The 14,699-nt window shown below is 41.9% G+C and overlaps 1 protein-coding gene across 1 annotated transcript; it reads left to right on the top strand.

Moving 5' to 3' along the window:
* Positions 1-9,211: 9,211 nt before the first annotated feature.
* Positions 9,212-14,654, top strand: ccn5 (cellular communication network factor 5). The gene is made up of 5 exons (XM_060895076.1): positions 9,212-9,506; positions 10,103-10,319; positions 11,031-11,279; positions 12,678-12,898; positions 13,088-14,654. Exons 1-5 carry the CDS (start codon positions 9,438-9,440, stop codon positions 13,349-13,351), a joined length of 1,020 nt encoding a protein of 339 aa, XP_060751059.1. The 5' UTR covers positions 9,212-9,437; the 3' UTR covers positions 13,352-14,654.
* Positions 14,655-14,699: the final 45 nt, after the last annotated feature.

The raw sequence follows: 14,699 nt of genomic DNA on the forward strand, positions 1-14,699 counted from the left end.
TTCACATTAAATTCCCATAAAAATATTTTTCATCAAAAAACCCACACTGAACTAATGAATCACACAGAGACACAACAATATACAATGGAACAGCATGCTGTCTTTATGGTATTTTTCAGACACCAGTGAAAAATTGAGTGCAAGAGCTGGAAATAACCCACTGACTTCTGGAAAATGGTTGAACGTTTGTGTTCATTCTTATGGTCAAGTCACACCCTTCCCACAAAAAAAAAAGGCTTAGGGATTTTGTTACTGTCTACATGGCAAAGAAGCACAGATTTTTGTTTTGTTTCTTTTCAGGTTACATTTTGAATGATCTTTGAATTGCATCATCTGATTCCCTTCACAAGAATGTTTACTTAATGACAATGAGAGGAAATATGTTAGGAGAAAGAAGTCTTGTATTTAATAATCCCAGGGAACACATTGGATGAAGTGCAAACCTGTAACAGGGCATAATTACATACCCAGTCACACACTATGGACATTTTAAAGATCCCAGTCAGCTAAAAAACGTATGTCTTTGGACTGTTCGGGGAAACCAATGTACTCTGGAGGAGAGTCCAAAAGATCAGGAGAACATCCATGCACACAGGGAGGAGGTAGAAATCAAACCCCCAGCCCTGGAGGTGAGAGGAAAACTTATTAATCACTAAGCCACCAAAACTGTACATGTCTTGAAGCAGTAATTTTATTTTTGTAATTTTTTTTGTTTTTGATGTTTATTTGACAGGGACAAATGCATAAAACATTGCTTTATAAAATACAAAGTAGATGCCATGCATACAGGTTTATAGCCATGACTAATTTGCAACCCATGTCCCTGGTTAGGCTTGTAAAGTTAAAACAGAAATTACAGAATATTAAATCAAGAATTTATAGCTATTAAAATACATGCAATAAATACATTCCGTCCATAAGCTAAAATGGGCTTAAATAAATATAACAATCACTATAAAACAGAGTCTAGACAATTTAACAATACAAAACTCAAAAGTATGCATATGTCTATGCATGCTGACATATGCAACCTTATGTTTGCATACATTGCGTTGTATCCCATACAGTCAATGTTCACAGAGTTGTTTCAGTTTCAGCCACTGTTTTAAACGTGTATTAAAAACCTTGAGTCTTGTTAATGTTTTAATTTCTGGTGGTAAATCGTTCCATAAATTTATGCCTCGTACTAAAAATGACGTCTGACCAAATGTTGTTCTACGTTTTGCAGCTATACGATTTCCACTAGTTGTGCCTCTAGTTCTTATTCCACTCTTTTGTTTCACTATTATTGACAGAGTATTTCTGGTGCAAGGTTGTTCATACACTTAAAAATTAGTTTTAAAAATGAATAATTTACAAAACTCAATATTATTGTGGGGGCACGGTGGCTTAGTGGTTAGCACGTTCGCCTCACACCTCCAGGGTCGGGGTTCGATTCCTGCCTCCGCCTTGTGTGTGTGGAGTTTGCATGTTCTCCCCGTGCCTCGGGGGTTTCCTCCGGGTACTCCGGTTTCCTCCCCCGGTCCAAAGACATGCATGGTAGGTTGATTGGCATCTCTGGAAAATTGTCCCTAGTGTGTGATTGCGTGAGTGAATGAGAGTGTGTGTGTGTGCCCTGCGATGGGTTGGCACTCCGTCCAGGGTGTATCCTGCCTTGATGCCCAATGAGGCCTGAGATAGGCACAGGCTCCCCGTGACCCGAGGTAGTTCGGATAAGCGGTAGAAGATGAATGAATGAATGAATATTATTGTCAAAACTCAATATATTATGCTTCCTTAGAATGATGCAATGGTGCCATCTTATAGGTTTTTCGTCCATTACTTTTAATGCCTGTTTATATAATGACCTAATAGATGTAATTGTTGTTTGATTGGCCTGACCCCAAACAGTGATGCAATATGATAGATGAGAAAATATCATGGAATGCATAAATTGCTGTGCTGCCTTAATGGGTATATATTGTCTTATCAATCGAAAGCAGTTTAAATTAGTCTTGACAGTTCTACACAGCCTCTTTACATGACTATCAAACTTAAGGTGAGAATCTAATGTAACCCCTAGAAATTTAAATTCATGTACCTCAACTATCTCCTTCTCATCAATCTTTATTCTAAAATTTTTATTGATCTTTCTTTTTATTGAAAAGCACATAGAGACTGTCTTATCATAGTTCAGGGTCAGATGATTGTTTCGGAGCCACTGTGATACACCATCCAGTTCTTTTGAAAGCATTTCATCTGCAATCTGAGGAGTTTTTTGCTGAGACGTATATAATTGTGTCATCTGCATACATTTGGCATTTGGCTTTCTTGCAACTGTATGGAAGATCATTTATATATAAACTAAAAAGCAAAGGGCCTAAAATTGAGCCTTGTGGAATTCCGATTCGACAAGTTTGAAAAGATGACTGGGTGGAATCTATTCTAACACACTGCTGTCTATGTTCAAGATATGATCTAAACCAAGTTATTGCATCATGTGACAAGTTACAATTTTCTAATTTATTTAAAAGAATTTCGTGGTTCACAGTATCAAAGGCTTTTTTCAAGTCCAGAAATACTGCTTCCACTATATTACCTTCATCTAATGACTGTTTTATTGTTTCAATGAGGTAACAGTTTGCCAGCTCTGTTGAGTACCGTGGTCTAAACCCAAATTGTTTGGCACCAGTTTTGCCAGAAAGTGTTAATGTTGGTGATCTGTTTGTGTCCAAATATTTCCCATCGATCACATCGATGTTCATGTGTATGAATACATACCTTTCTGTTCATCATTACAAGTACAAAGTCAAGAGAGATCATATTATTAATATGATTTAATAATCCTTAATGAACTCCCAGAATCTCTGACTTCATATTCTCTATTGAGCTCCCAGAATCCTTTGCTTATTAATGATCAGCTTCTGAAATGTCTGACTTCAAAAGTCCCAGAAATTCTGATATAATCCCTATTGAATCTCTGGCTTAAAGATCTGAAGAGCAGTAGAATGGTGTGGTCAAAGGTTGCTTAATCTCAGAGAGAGAGAAGAGAGAGAAGAGAGAGGGAGAAGAGGGAGAAAAGAAGAGGGAGAAATGAAGAGGGAGAAAAGAGGGAGAAGAGAGAGAGATGAGAGGGGGAGAGAGAGAGAAGAGTCAGAGAAGAGAGAGAGGGGAAGAGGAAGAAAGAGGGAAAGAGAGAGAGGGAGAGAGAGATCCATATCCTGGTTGAATGCAGGTGATTATTTCTCACCACATAATATTACTGTTATAGTAGGAAATGTTTTTTTGGACTTGATTAGGTAGCAACCAAAAACCTCTCATTTGTTGCATTAACACATGTAGGTGTGGCAATACGCTAGTGAAAATACAGAGATGTTTATAGCTAAATCTCAAATTTCCTTCCTTTAGGTGAACAGGAATCATTTAGAAGTTGCCCTAAAAGATAGTAAGTCATGATTGGGGCTATTAAATCTAACAGCAAAAGGGACTTTAGAGAAATGGCTTCAGGGCAAAGAAATGACTTCAACACCAAGACATTAATTAGGAAATCTGTGTGGTTGTATTAGAAAAATGGATCTGCACTAAAAGCATAACTACAACACCGCTCACATGTTGAAAACGAAAAAAAGTGGATAATTCTGGGTAATTGGCTGAGCCAAGTGGTGCCAGTGGCGCCATTTTAAAAAGTGTGTGTGGGCTTGTGTGTGTATGTCTGTCTGTGTGTGTGTGAGTTTGTGTTTTCATGTTTTAGCATTAAAGGACAAAATGTTATCCATACAGGAACAGACTAAAGAGAAAAGAGAAGAAGGAAAAAAATGATGAGATCATCCTTGATGGGTTCACCCTAGATGTCTGGCATGAGCTTGTACAAAAATATTCACACCCTATTGACACCCTAAAGCTGTCAGTGCAGTTAGGTGTGTATATGTCTGGGTGTGTGTGTATGCCATCCTGCAGAGAGGTCTGCGTCACTACCATGTCTGCGTCACTAGCTGACCCTTACCCGAGACATCGGTCTTAATCACACATCCAGGGCTTTCCTGTGACGCTTCTGTGGCCTTTTCACATGTCTTAATAGAATGTAAGGAATCCCGGGACTGTTTCCTCTCTGCTCAACAGGCTGCCGGCGAAAGCTTGGCAAGTATATTTCACCATATTGGACACATAAAGTCTTGTCCACATAGCTGTGCACATCTGGGATACAGCTGGGATTAGATGCTTAGACAAAGAATTTCTCCTTATTTAAAAAAAAAGAAAAAGGCTAGAAATCACCTGGAATGCTTTTATATTTAATTTTGATTAATGCATTTGATCAATCATCTGTAATGCAGCACTAATTTTGCCATTCAACACAACAAATGTATAAGAATGATGAAGAGATACTTCCTTTGCTTACTCTAAGACACAAGCTCAATAATCGTTGCCATGCAGCCCTACCAGATGCTTGCCAACAGTTAGACGTCATTAAAAGGCAAATTTTTCCAAAAGCAAATATTTTGGGTTTCATAGACGTTGCTAGATTGACTTTGACATTGTATGTAAGTAGGTTTCCTCTATTAATCAGATCATATTAGCTGGCTAGCTTCATGCAGCTTTTTAAAGACATAAAAACATTTGGCCTTAACAAGAAATTTCAAGCCTGGGGAGAACACCAGGGGAAGATGATGAAAACTGAGCAACATTACACAGAGAATCAGGAAAGCTGGCATGTGTGCCCTACCACTACCATTAACTTAAACTTTTGCCAAAGGAAGCACAAAGAAGCACAGTGTGCACTGTAAGAATGCAAAAACTCTGAAAGTGATCCTCGCAAAACACTTTCAGACATGCACCCAAGACTCAATGATCACATGGTTTACACAGCAGGTATGTTCGGACTTCAACTAACATTTCCATACTGCTTAAACCCACTGATGTTTTTGGAACCTTATGTAAGAAAAACCCCTTTGGTAAGAAAAAACACATTTGCACCATGTTGTCACATTAGTTTTCATCCTACATATGAAATTGATAAGAGTGTGGAATAGATACAAAAAAAGACTGGATACGCATCTGTTTTTAATTCACTCTTCTTATTGACTTTGGTTCACAAGTGTTGCAAATATGAGGATAATCACATTCTTCTGTTCTTCCACGTAATTTGAGAGTCTTGTTTATAATACTTTAGGAGTGAATGAGCTAGTGTCTAGAAAGGACTGACTTGTCTGGTCTTCCATATTGATTAATCAAAATGCTCCTCTTAATCAGAAGGTGTGGGAACTGAGCGTCTGGTAGGATATAAAGTTGATGAAAAGAGACACCGGTGATTTGGCCACTGAGCATGTATGCTTAGATCCTAACAACAGGTAGTGTACTTTGTTTATAATGGGTGTTTTCAGGTTACAGCAAATTCAGACACGCTACTGCCCTGTGTGTGGAGTTTCGATGTTCCTCCCGGTACTCCGTTTTCCTCCTCTAGTCCAAAGATATGCATTGTAGGCTGATTGGCATCTGTAAATTGTCCATAGTGTGTGAATATGTTTGTGTGTGTGATTGTGCCCTATGAGATGGGTTTGTTCCAAGTCACTGATTGTTATATAGCAATGAACCACGTTCTACCATTCCAATAGCTCTGTCCCTTTTGGTTGTCTGTACTTGTGATGTCTAACCCTATAAAGCCTAGGTGTCAGGTCAAAAGTGATATAAATAATATTTTCTCTTTGTAACCTGTTCATTCTTGGACTCAAATCTGTTCTCTGAAGCTTTCTGTAAACAATTGACTTGGACTTTTCTCAGTTCTCAGGGACTTACAACATATGGTCCCAAATAATGTCAATGTTGACTTTTCTTTTCAAATAAAGGTTTCAAGTTTGACAATCAGTAATTCCTTTTTTCTAGGATTTGATGTTTTTTTTAACTTTCTTTCTTTTTGACTTGATCTTGACTTGGACTTGACACCTTTAATAATTGGTCATGACTCGATCTCTGCTAGTCCTGGCCTTGGACGTGACAGTGGACTCTCAGAAATAAATCAAACAGAACCTTTCCTTGGCCTCAGGCTGGCATTATTGTGGATGCATGTTTTGTGCCTTGAATCATGTTGTGCACTGTACTTGTAATTAGCTTTTACAATAAGGTCCAATTATATTCCATAGATGGTTTGCAGGTAAATTATACACACTAAAGTTCTCCAACCCAGTAACAAGCGAAATTAAATTATGTCTAAGACTGTGTGGCTGCAGTGTCTTTGTGGATTTCCTCTGGGTTCTGTGGTTTCTTATAACTAATCATACAGCAAAAGTGGATTAAGACGGATTTTTTTTTTTTTTTCAAAAATAAAATCCATGTTGTTCTAAAGCGTATTTTGGTCCATTTGGGCAATATTTATCTAAAACTGTGTCCAGGAGTTGAAATGTATAGGACAAATAATATTTAAACTTCTTTGTCCAACATTCTATGGTTTTTTGACAAAATAATGAGTCAAAAGTTCCCTAACATGAGAGGACAAAATGCTTCCCAACGGACAGTCTGCTTTTTGAATTAAGATGACTTAATGCCAAGACTGCCCGGAACAGTAACACTCCACTATTATAGGACATTCCAAACTTGTGAGTTTTGGAAAGTAGAGCAAAATAAACCTGAGAGTTAAGAGGACCAAAGTTTTGAGACCAGACCACTTTCTTGAATTTTGCTGTATCTGGCAGACCACGTGGGTCCCATCTGGATTAGCGTAAGGTGAATTTCCGCTGTCTATGTCTATATTTATAACTGTGTTTGCCTGGGCACATAACTTGAACAAAATGTATTTCTGGAAATGGAAGATATCACAGGGTGTTTTTTTGGCATTTCAACATAGTAACTATTCAAGAATGTAATGTCTGAGTCATTTTAGCTTGTTTTACCAACCTGGACATTACTGTAACTTTATTATATTGCCTGTAAATCCCTAGTAAGCTGGAGGCCAGGGCGGAGCCGGCAGAGCAGGAGGCCAGGGCGGAGCCGGCAGAGCAGGAGGCCAGGGTGGAGCCGGCAGAGCAGAGTCAGCGACCAGAGCAGGACCGGAGGCCAGGGTGGCGCCGCAGGCAGAGTCAGCGACCAGAGCAGGACCGGAGGCCAGGGTGGCGCCGCAGGCAGGGTCAGCGACCAGAGCAGGACCGGAGACCAGGGTGGCGCCTCAGGCAGAGTCAGCGACCAGAGCAGGACCGGAGACCAGGGTGGTGCCGCAGGCGGCGCCAGCGACCAGAGCGGGACTGGAGGCCAGGGTGGTGCTGGAGGCGCTTTGAACCTGTAAAGATGGACAGGAAAGGGAGAGACTGACAGAGACAGGGAGACAAAGCTGGGGACCACTGGTTCCGTCGAACCGGTCGGTTCGGCTGGTTCTGTCGACCTGGTAGACCCGGCTGGTTCTGTTGACCCGGTCGGTTCCATTGACCCGGTCGGTCCGGCTGGCTCGGTTGACCTGGTTGGTTCCGTCGACCCGGTCGGCCCGGTCGGATCCCGTATTTCAGCGGGTTCAGCAGGTTCGGGCGTTTCAGCAGGTTCGGGAACCTCAACAGGTTCATGTGCTTCAGCAAGCTCGGGCGTTTCAGCAGGTTTGGGCGTTTCGGCGGGTTCGGGCGCTTCGGCGGGTTCATGTGCTTCAGCGGGTTCAAGTGCTTCAGCAGGTTCGGGCGTTTCAGCAGGTTCAGGCGTTTCAGCAGGTTCGGGAACCTCAACAGGTTCATGTGCTTCAGCAAGCTCGGGCGTTTCAGCAGGTTTGGGCGTTTCGGCGGGTTCGGGCGCTTCGGCGGGTTCATGTGCTTCAGCGGGTTCAAGTGCTTCAGCAGGTTCGGGCGTTTCAGCAGGTTCAGGCGTTTCAGCAGGTTCGGGAACCTCAACAGGTTCATGTGCTTCAGCAAGCTCGGGCGTTTCAGCAGGTTCGGGCGTTTCGGCGGGTTCGGGCGCTTTGACGGGTTCGGGCGCTTCAGCGGGTTCAAGTGCTTCAGCAGGTTCGGGCGTTTCAGCAGGTTCAGGCGTTTCAGCAGGTTCGGGCGTTTCAGCAGGTTCGGGAACCTCAACAGGTTCATGTGCTTCAGCAAGCTCGGGCGTTTCAGCAGGTTCGGGCGCTTCATGTGCCTTCGGTGCTCCACCCGGTGCCGTAGGGATGCCGGCCGCCCGGACCGACGCCATCGGGGTGTCCGCCAGCTTGGCGATCAGCCGGTTCCCCCGGGCCTCGCCCGAGCTTTCCGGTCTGGCACCCATGTGGACGGGTTCGGTCACTGGTGTGCACAGGTCTGGGTCGGACCGAGGTACTGTAGGGGCCTCAGGCGTCCGTGGCTGGCCTGGCTCCGCAGCCCACGGACCCCGACGCCTACTGCCCCCCCCCAAAAATATTTAGGGCCGGTGTCCGACTCTGTCCTGTGCACGGTTAGGGAGGACCCGCCCAGGAGCAACGCTATGTTGGCCAGGTCCGTGAAAGGCCCCACCTCTCGGCCCAATGGCACTAGGTAGCGCAGCCCGTCCTCTAAACCATGCCGGAACAGGTCCTTGAGGGCCCTCTCCCCAAAATCCACCTGATTGGACAAGTCCAAGAACACCTCTACATATTCCTCTAGTGGGGAATCCCCCTGACACAAACGAAACAAAATCTCTGCTGGATCCATTTGTTGGCGAGGTCTCCTGTAATGAGGAGGCGGCATACGGCTGTGGATCCAAATGCAGATTTAAAGTTTAATAGTCCAAAACACAAGAAACAGATGAACAGACAGGCAGACAGAACAAGGCAGCAAACAGGGCTAACAGGACACAGGAACAGGCACACCAACATCCAACATGAGGCAACGACCAACACCAGGGAAGTGAACAAACAGAGTATAAATAAGAGACAAGAACCAATCACACAGCAGAACTAATTAGAGACAAGACAACACACCTGAGGGGATGAAGGAGTACAATTAATGTCCATGGGAACACATATAATGGGAAATCATATGTACAAAATTTGTATTATAATGCTCTTTGTTTTCACTTTCAGTATCTCAAAAGATTCCCTTCTGATTTTTAATTTGTTAGCTGTCATAACAAAGGCTCAAATTCACATTCCAGAACACTTAGGAATTGCTCCTCACCTAACCATGAGCATTTGTTAAGTACCGGTCCTAAGTAAAATCCTTTGTAGCCCTGCCACCTTATCAGACTCATTTAGCAGGAACGTGTCGTGGCAGCCAAGAACAAATCCTGCTGCTGCGCCTGCTTTTGCTTCACAGCTTGTTTTTCCGTGTTTAAGTGTAGCCGTGAGGAGGAGAGAAGTGGAGAGCGGGACCTGGCCAGCAGGGATGTGGAATTTGAAACATTTTCTGATTACTGGCCAGACACTGTTTACACCACAGACAAGCCGTGACATCAGAAAGGGGAGACCTTATAAAAGGGAGTGTGCTCAGAGCCAGCCAGTGAGCAAACAGCAGAACTTGTAGCTCAGCATACTGCGTTGAGACAGTGGGATGGACAAAAAAGTGCAAAACACATACACTCTGCTGGCACAGGCACTACTGTTGTACCTGTGTTCCCAGGTGAGACGCTCTCTCTCCACCTGATACACTATCTGGGAGATCTGAGGTGTTGAGGTAATTCATTCATGCTGCTTGTTTAACTTTTGCCAGTTCGGTTGGGATTAAACAGTGGAAGTTGAGTATAATGGGATCTTTTTTTTATGTTTAAGCTTGGATTATAGATATTGGTGTTTATTGTTTTTGTTGAAATTTCTTCTTTGTCAGGTTGTTGTTTGCTTTATTTATAGAACTGTATATCAAAGCTGCACTTTTACACTGATCTGTTGTACCAAATCTAGAATCTCGTTTTGGTCATTTGTAACTGAGTGCATATTTTTATTGTCTCTAGAGTCTGAAAACTGTTTTTAGCCTTCTGAAGATTGAGCATATAAAAATATTTGGTAAACTAGTTGTAGCCCTTGTTTATTTGGAATATTAAGCCCAGATGGCTGGGCACTTCAGCAATAAACATTTGAACTGGTCTGCTTTGAAGTTTTGTCATTAGTCTTACAAGGATAAATACACGCAAAGAAGTCCTTGGGAATTGTCTAGTTTAAGCTGTGTCACTGAGAAACTCGGTGGATCTGTAGTAAACCACATCCTCGCTTCTACTTTAGGTATTCTGTCAACAGTGCTCCAGGTCGTGCCAGTGTCCCAGCTCTGTACCAGCCTGCCCTGATGGCGTTTCTCTCGTTCTGGACGGATGTGGGTGCTGCAAAATCTGTGCACGCCAGAAGGGTGAAGCCTGCACTGACATACTTGTGTGTGACAGGCAGAAGGGTCTGGAATGCGACTACAGCGCCAGCTTCCCTGGAGATCCAGGAGAGTGTGACGGTGAGTAGAGAGATTTCCTGCCTTGTGCTGAACACCATGTCTCAGTGTGCATCCAAAAGAGGGTTAGTAAACAGAGTTAGGAAGCACAGAGCCAAAGAGGAGGACAAATAGGGCTAGTGTGTGAGGATTTACCCGCACTAGAATTGAAAGCCCTGTGGTATAACATTCAATATAGCAAAGGGAATGTTAGATATTTAAATTTCCATACTGGGGTAGGAATGGTGACTTAGTGGTTTGTATGTTTGCCTCAACTCCAGGGTTGTGGGATTCAATTCCTGCCACTGTTCTCTGTGTGTGGAGTTTTGTGTCCTCTCTGTGTTTTGGGGCTTCCCCAGGCCAAAAGTATGCTTTGTAGGCTGATTATCTCTAAATTGTCTGTAGTGAATGTGAGTGTGTGATTGTGCCCTGCAATGTGTTGGCACCCTGTCTATGGTGTCCCCTGCATCATGCCTTATAGGTCCACTGGGATAGGCTCCTGGATCCCTACGAACATATGTAGGATAAGCGGTACAGAAATTGGATGAATGGATTATAGACACCCAATGTTCATTTTTGTAAAATAGTTGTCATTGTGCTCATGATTAATACTTAGAAGGTTTCAGTACATGTTCTTATTCAGGAACATGCGATACACTCTTCGATGCCTTTTGTATGTTTATGTTCCTTTGCTTGATATTTTGTATCTTGATGTGCCTTGTTTCTGACGCTCAGGTCAGGAAGAGTTGGGTTGTGAGCTGAATGGCATCTCATATGTGGATGGTGAGGTTTTCCAGCCGTCCTGCCGCACCCAGTGCAAATGTGCAGGTGGAGGAGTGACCTGTGTGCCCCTGTGCCCTGAAGATGTCCGTCTGCCCAGCACAGACTGCCCATATCCTCAAAGGGTCCAAATGCCAGGAAAGTGCTGTAAGGAGTGGGTGTGTGAGACCTCGGACAACAGTGTGCAACAGGATGTTCCAACAGGTGACATCAAATGAGGCAGTTTATTGTCCATTCATTCATATTTACATATAAAGCCTAATAATGTGGCCAGGAACAGAATCACCAGCATACAGTATGCTTATGCTTGGCCTGCAACAACATAGAGATGAAGAATAATAGATCATTTTTATACTTTGTACTGTTACCTTGTTACAATGACCTAGTAAGGAATAAGCTGTGATAGGTCATGAGGTTATAGTAAAATAATCAACAGCATGTGATGCAATGTAGCCCAGTGCAAAGTATTTTCCTAACAGTAACAGCTCACCCCAACATTATTCTTCTTATACCACAACATATTACAGTCACTACCAATCCTTTAGTAAATTACATGTCATGTTTTTCAACTATTCGTTGAAAAAAGACTCCGTAAAAGACTCCGTTTTATCCATTATCTGTTTCCAGTATCAAACAGTACCTTAACATTTGTCTGTGGAAAAACGTATCTTCCTATGAGATTTGTTTTTATTAGTTATAAATATATCAGAGTGTCTATGTGGGTATCTAAGTGTCTAAGTGTTAGAGTCTGAGTTTTTTTTTATTGTGGGATCTGAAGCATTTACTTGAAAATGTCTTGCCGAGATGGAGCCCAAACAGCAACTGCTTCCAGGAACTTTCCATGATTCAGAACCAGACTCGAGTTTATGCAAGCCAGCAATTAATGTTAAAAACCAGCCATGGAGAGGACATGAGGGGGCTGGCAAAAATTTTGTTACTATAGCGGACATCTGGAAATTTAAGCAACATCACACAAAACAGCTATGACACATTTTTCATGCATGCAACGGAGGTGAGATTACACAGTCAAGCACCGCAATATTAGTAAATGGAGAGCTGATTATTATCATTTCGGGTTAAAACTTTCCATTTCTCTTTTTTCATCAAATGCTGATGAAACATGCGTGATAAAAATGTAGAGCTACATTAAACTCTATAATCTACCATCTTAGTATTCAATATTTATCTTATATAATTTATAATATTAGGTAGAGTTGTTCAGTAGGCACAACATAAAGAAACAACATGTAAAGTATTTGATATATTTAAAGAAAATCTTATAAGTTGTCTAGACATAAATATCAGGAAATAAAAGCAGAAATTCTAATCTGTTATCTCAGATTCATCTTCTGAATTAAAGCCTGAATGTCTTCATTGTAGTGCAGAAATGAAAGAATTACACTTTCTGTTCTAATACGTTCGGAGGCCAGTGTATAGAGATATATAGAGATATATACAGGATGGAATTGTGCCCCATTCATACAAATTGATCAAGATTCTCTAGTAATTATCTAAAGCTCTGAGATTTGTTGTCTGGGTCTAAAATCTTGCTTTTACTGCATTACGAGTTGAATAAATCTGATAAATGTATTATGGTTACAGCTTACAATGAAGTCCAACTGTTGCCTGCACTTCCTGGGTACCAAGTGAGTCCCAGCTTTAACTGTATATATCAGAGCACGGAGTGGAGTGCCTGCTCACGTACGTGCGGCCCGGGGATCTCCACACGTGTGAGCAACCAGAACGCGGCCTGTAGACTTGAGCAACAGATGAGACTGTGTATGATCCGACCATGCCAGGCTTTGCCACTTCAAACACCAGTGGTAAGACATGATATGTCTAACATCTGTGCTAAAACTTACAAATGCTAAACAAATCCGAAAAGCCATGATGCTGAGATGTGTTTTATGAAAAAAAAAAACTTTTATTTTTTATTGTTGTGATTTTGTGGTACTGAGGTTTAATGGATAGCATGTTTGCCTCACATCTCACATTTTTTTTTTCTGCATTAGTGGCCAAGGACGTGCCAGCTGAGCTACAGGCCGAATGTTCCCACACGCCTGCTCCATCAAGGATGCTACAGCACACAACTTTACCGTCCACGTTACTGTGGCCTCTGCACTGACGGTCGATGTTGCACACCATATCTGACCCACACGGTCCCAGTCACCTTCCGTTGCCCAGGGGGCCGCCTCTTCCACCAAGCTGTCATGATAATTAGGTCCTGTGTTTGTCATTACAACTGCCCCAAAAGGAAGCTTGGTCTGTTGGGATAGAGACTCTCATGCACTGATTCACACAAAGCCCAGTTTGAAGCCTAGAAAGAATAGCACTTTGCACATACCACAGTATTTTTATATATTTTTAAATCCTGGCCCACTGGGTCTGTGTTATACAGGAGACTTCTTTCTTGCTTTTCTCCTTGTGAACTCTTTCATCAACTCCGCCAGGGTCCAGCTTTTTTAACAAGCTCCAGCTCAACGGCTAGCACTGACAGCATGTTGAGTCTTCTTTAGCCAATGTTTGTTCAGAATTTGCTTTTAATTCGAGCCATTTGGCAAAATTGTCATTCTTTGGCTTCTCTCTTCTTTTCATCAACACCCTGAATGTGGGTGTACTATGTTTTTTTGCATTTTTTGCATTTAGTTAGGATTTAAATGAATGCTCCTTGGGTCCAAATTCAGACCTACACACTAATAATATTTCAGAATAGATTTACATAGATTCTGTAAGCTCACTGCTGTGGCACAGTGTAATGGCTAATCAGTCTAATCACTCAGTTCAAATCTATGCTTGTTGGAGACCACGTCGTTAGCAGAGCCTTGGCATCTGCTTAATAACCCCAGTCTCTGATCCCTACAGGTACATTATGTAATATCATATAACAAGCTTGCAATTACACTTAGATTTCTTGTAGCATTGGTTGAGTAGCGGGCTAGCCTGATTCTTCACTTATAGCCTGTGTATATAAAATTTGTCTTTTTTTTAATGTGATCAGAATTTCATATATTTCTGAATTTGAGAAGCAAAGAGAAGCCAGATTCAGTTACTCATCTCTCTTAGGTTTATATGATGGCAGCTATTAGTCTTGAGCGCTTACAGCTTCCTATGTAATTTAATTTCAATCACCACTCGTCCCCAGACAGAAAAAGTTATCTTATCTTATGATGGTTTCCTGTACCTTTCCATTTTTTCTATCAATTCAATTTTAATATTACTAAACCAATGACGATATAAATCTCATTTTAGAGACACTTACATCCAGGCAGCCACATGAATAAGTGCTTGTATAACCTTGTAAAGAGACACCAACTGTTGAGTTGCAAGACTCATGATTTTCCTCATGTAATTTGCTGTACATATTTGTAAATGCACTTATTACATTATATATATGTTGGTTTATAATTTATGTGTCCTCAAGACATTATAGATTGCTTGTCTGAGTCAAATCAAGCTTTATATTATTTCTTTCTTCTTGAAACCGTGCGATAAGATCAATGCACAATATAGTCATACAAATGTACTGACCATTATACACCAATCTCAACTCAGCTCGGTTCAATCAGCTTCACGAAGGCTTAATCAGATGCGTTCAACACTTATAATGCTTGCTGGTTGATAAAG

This window comes from Tachysurus vachellii, chromosome 19 (assembly GCF_030014155.1).
Source record: "Tachysurus vachellii isolate PV-2020 chromosome 19, HZAU_Pvac_v1, whole genome shotgun sequence".
Lineage (NCBI taxonomy): Eukaryota > Metazoa > Chordata > Actinopteri > Siluriformes > Bagridae > Tachysurus > Tachysurus vachellii.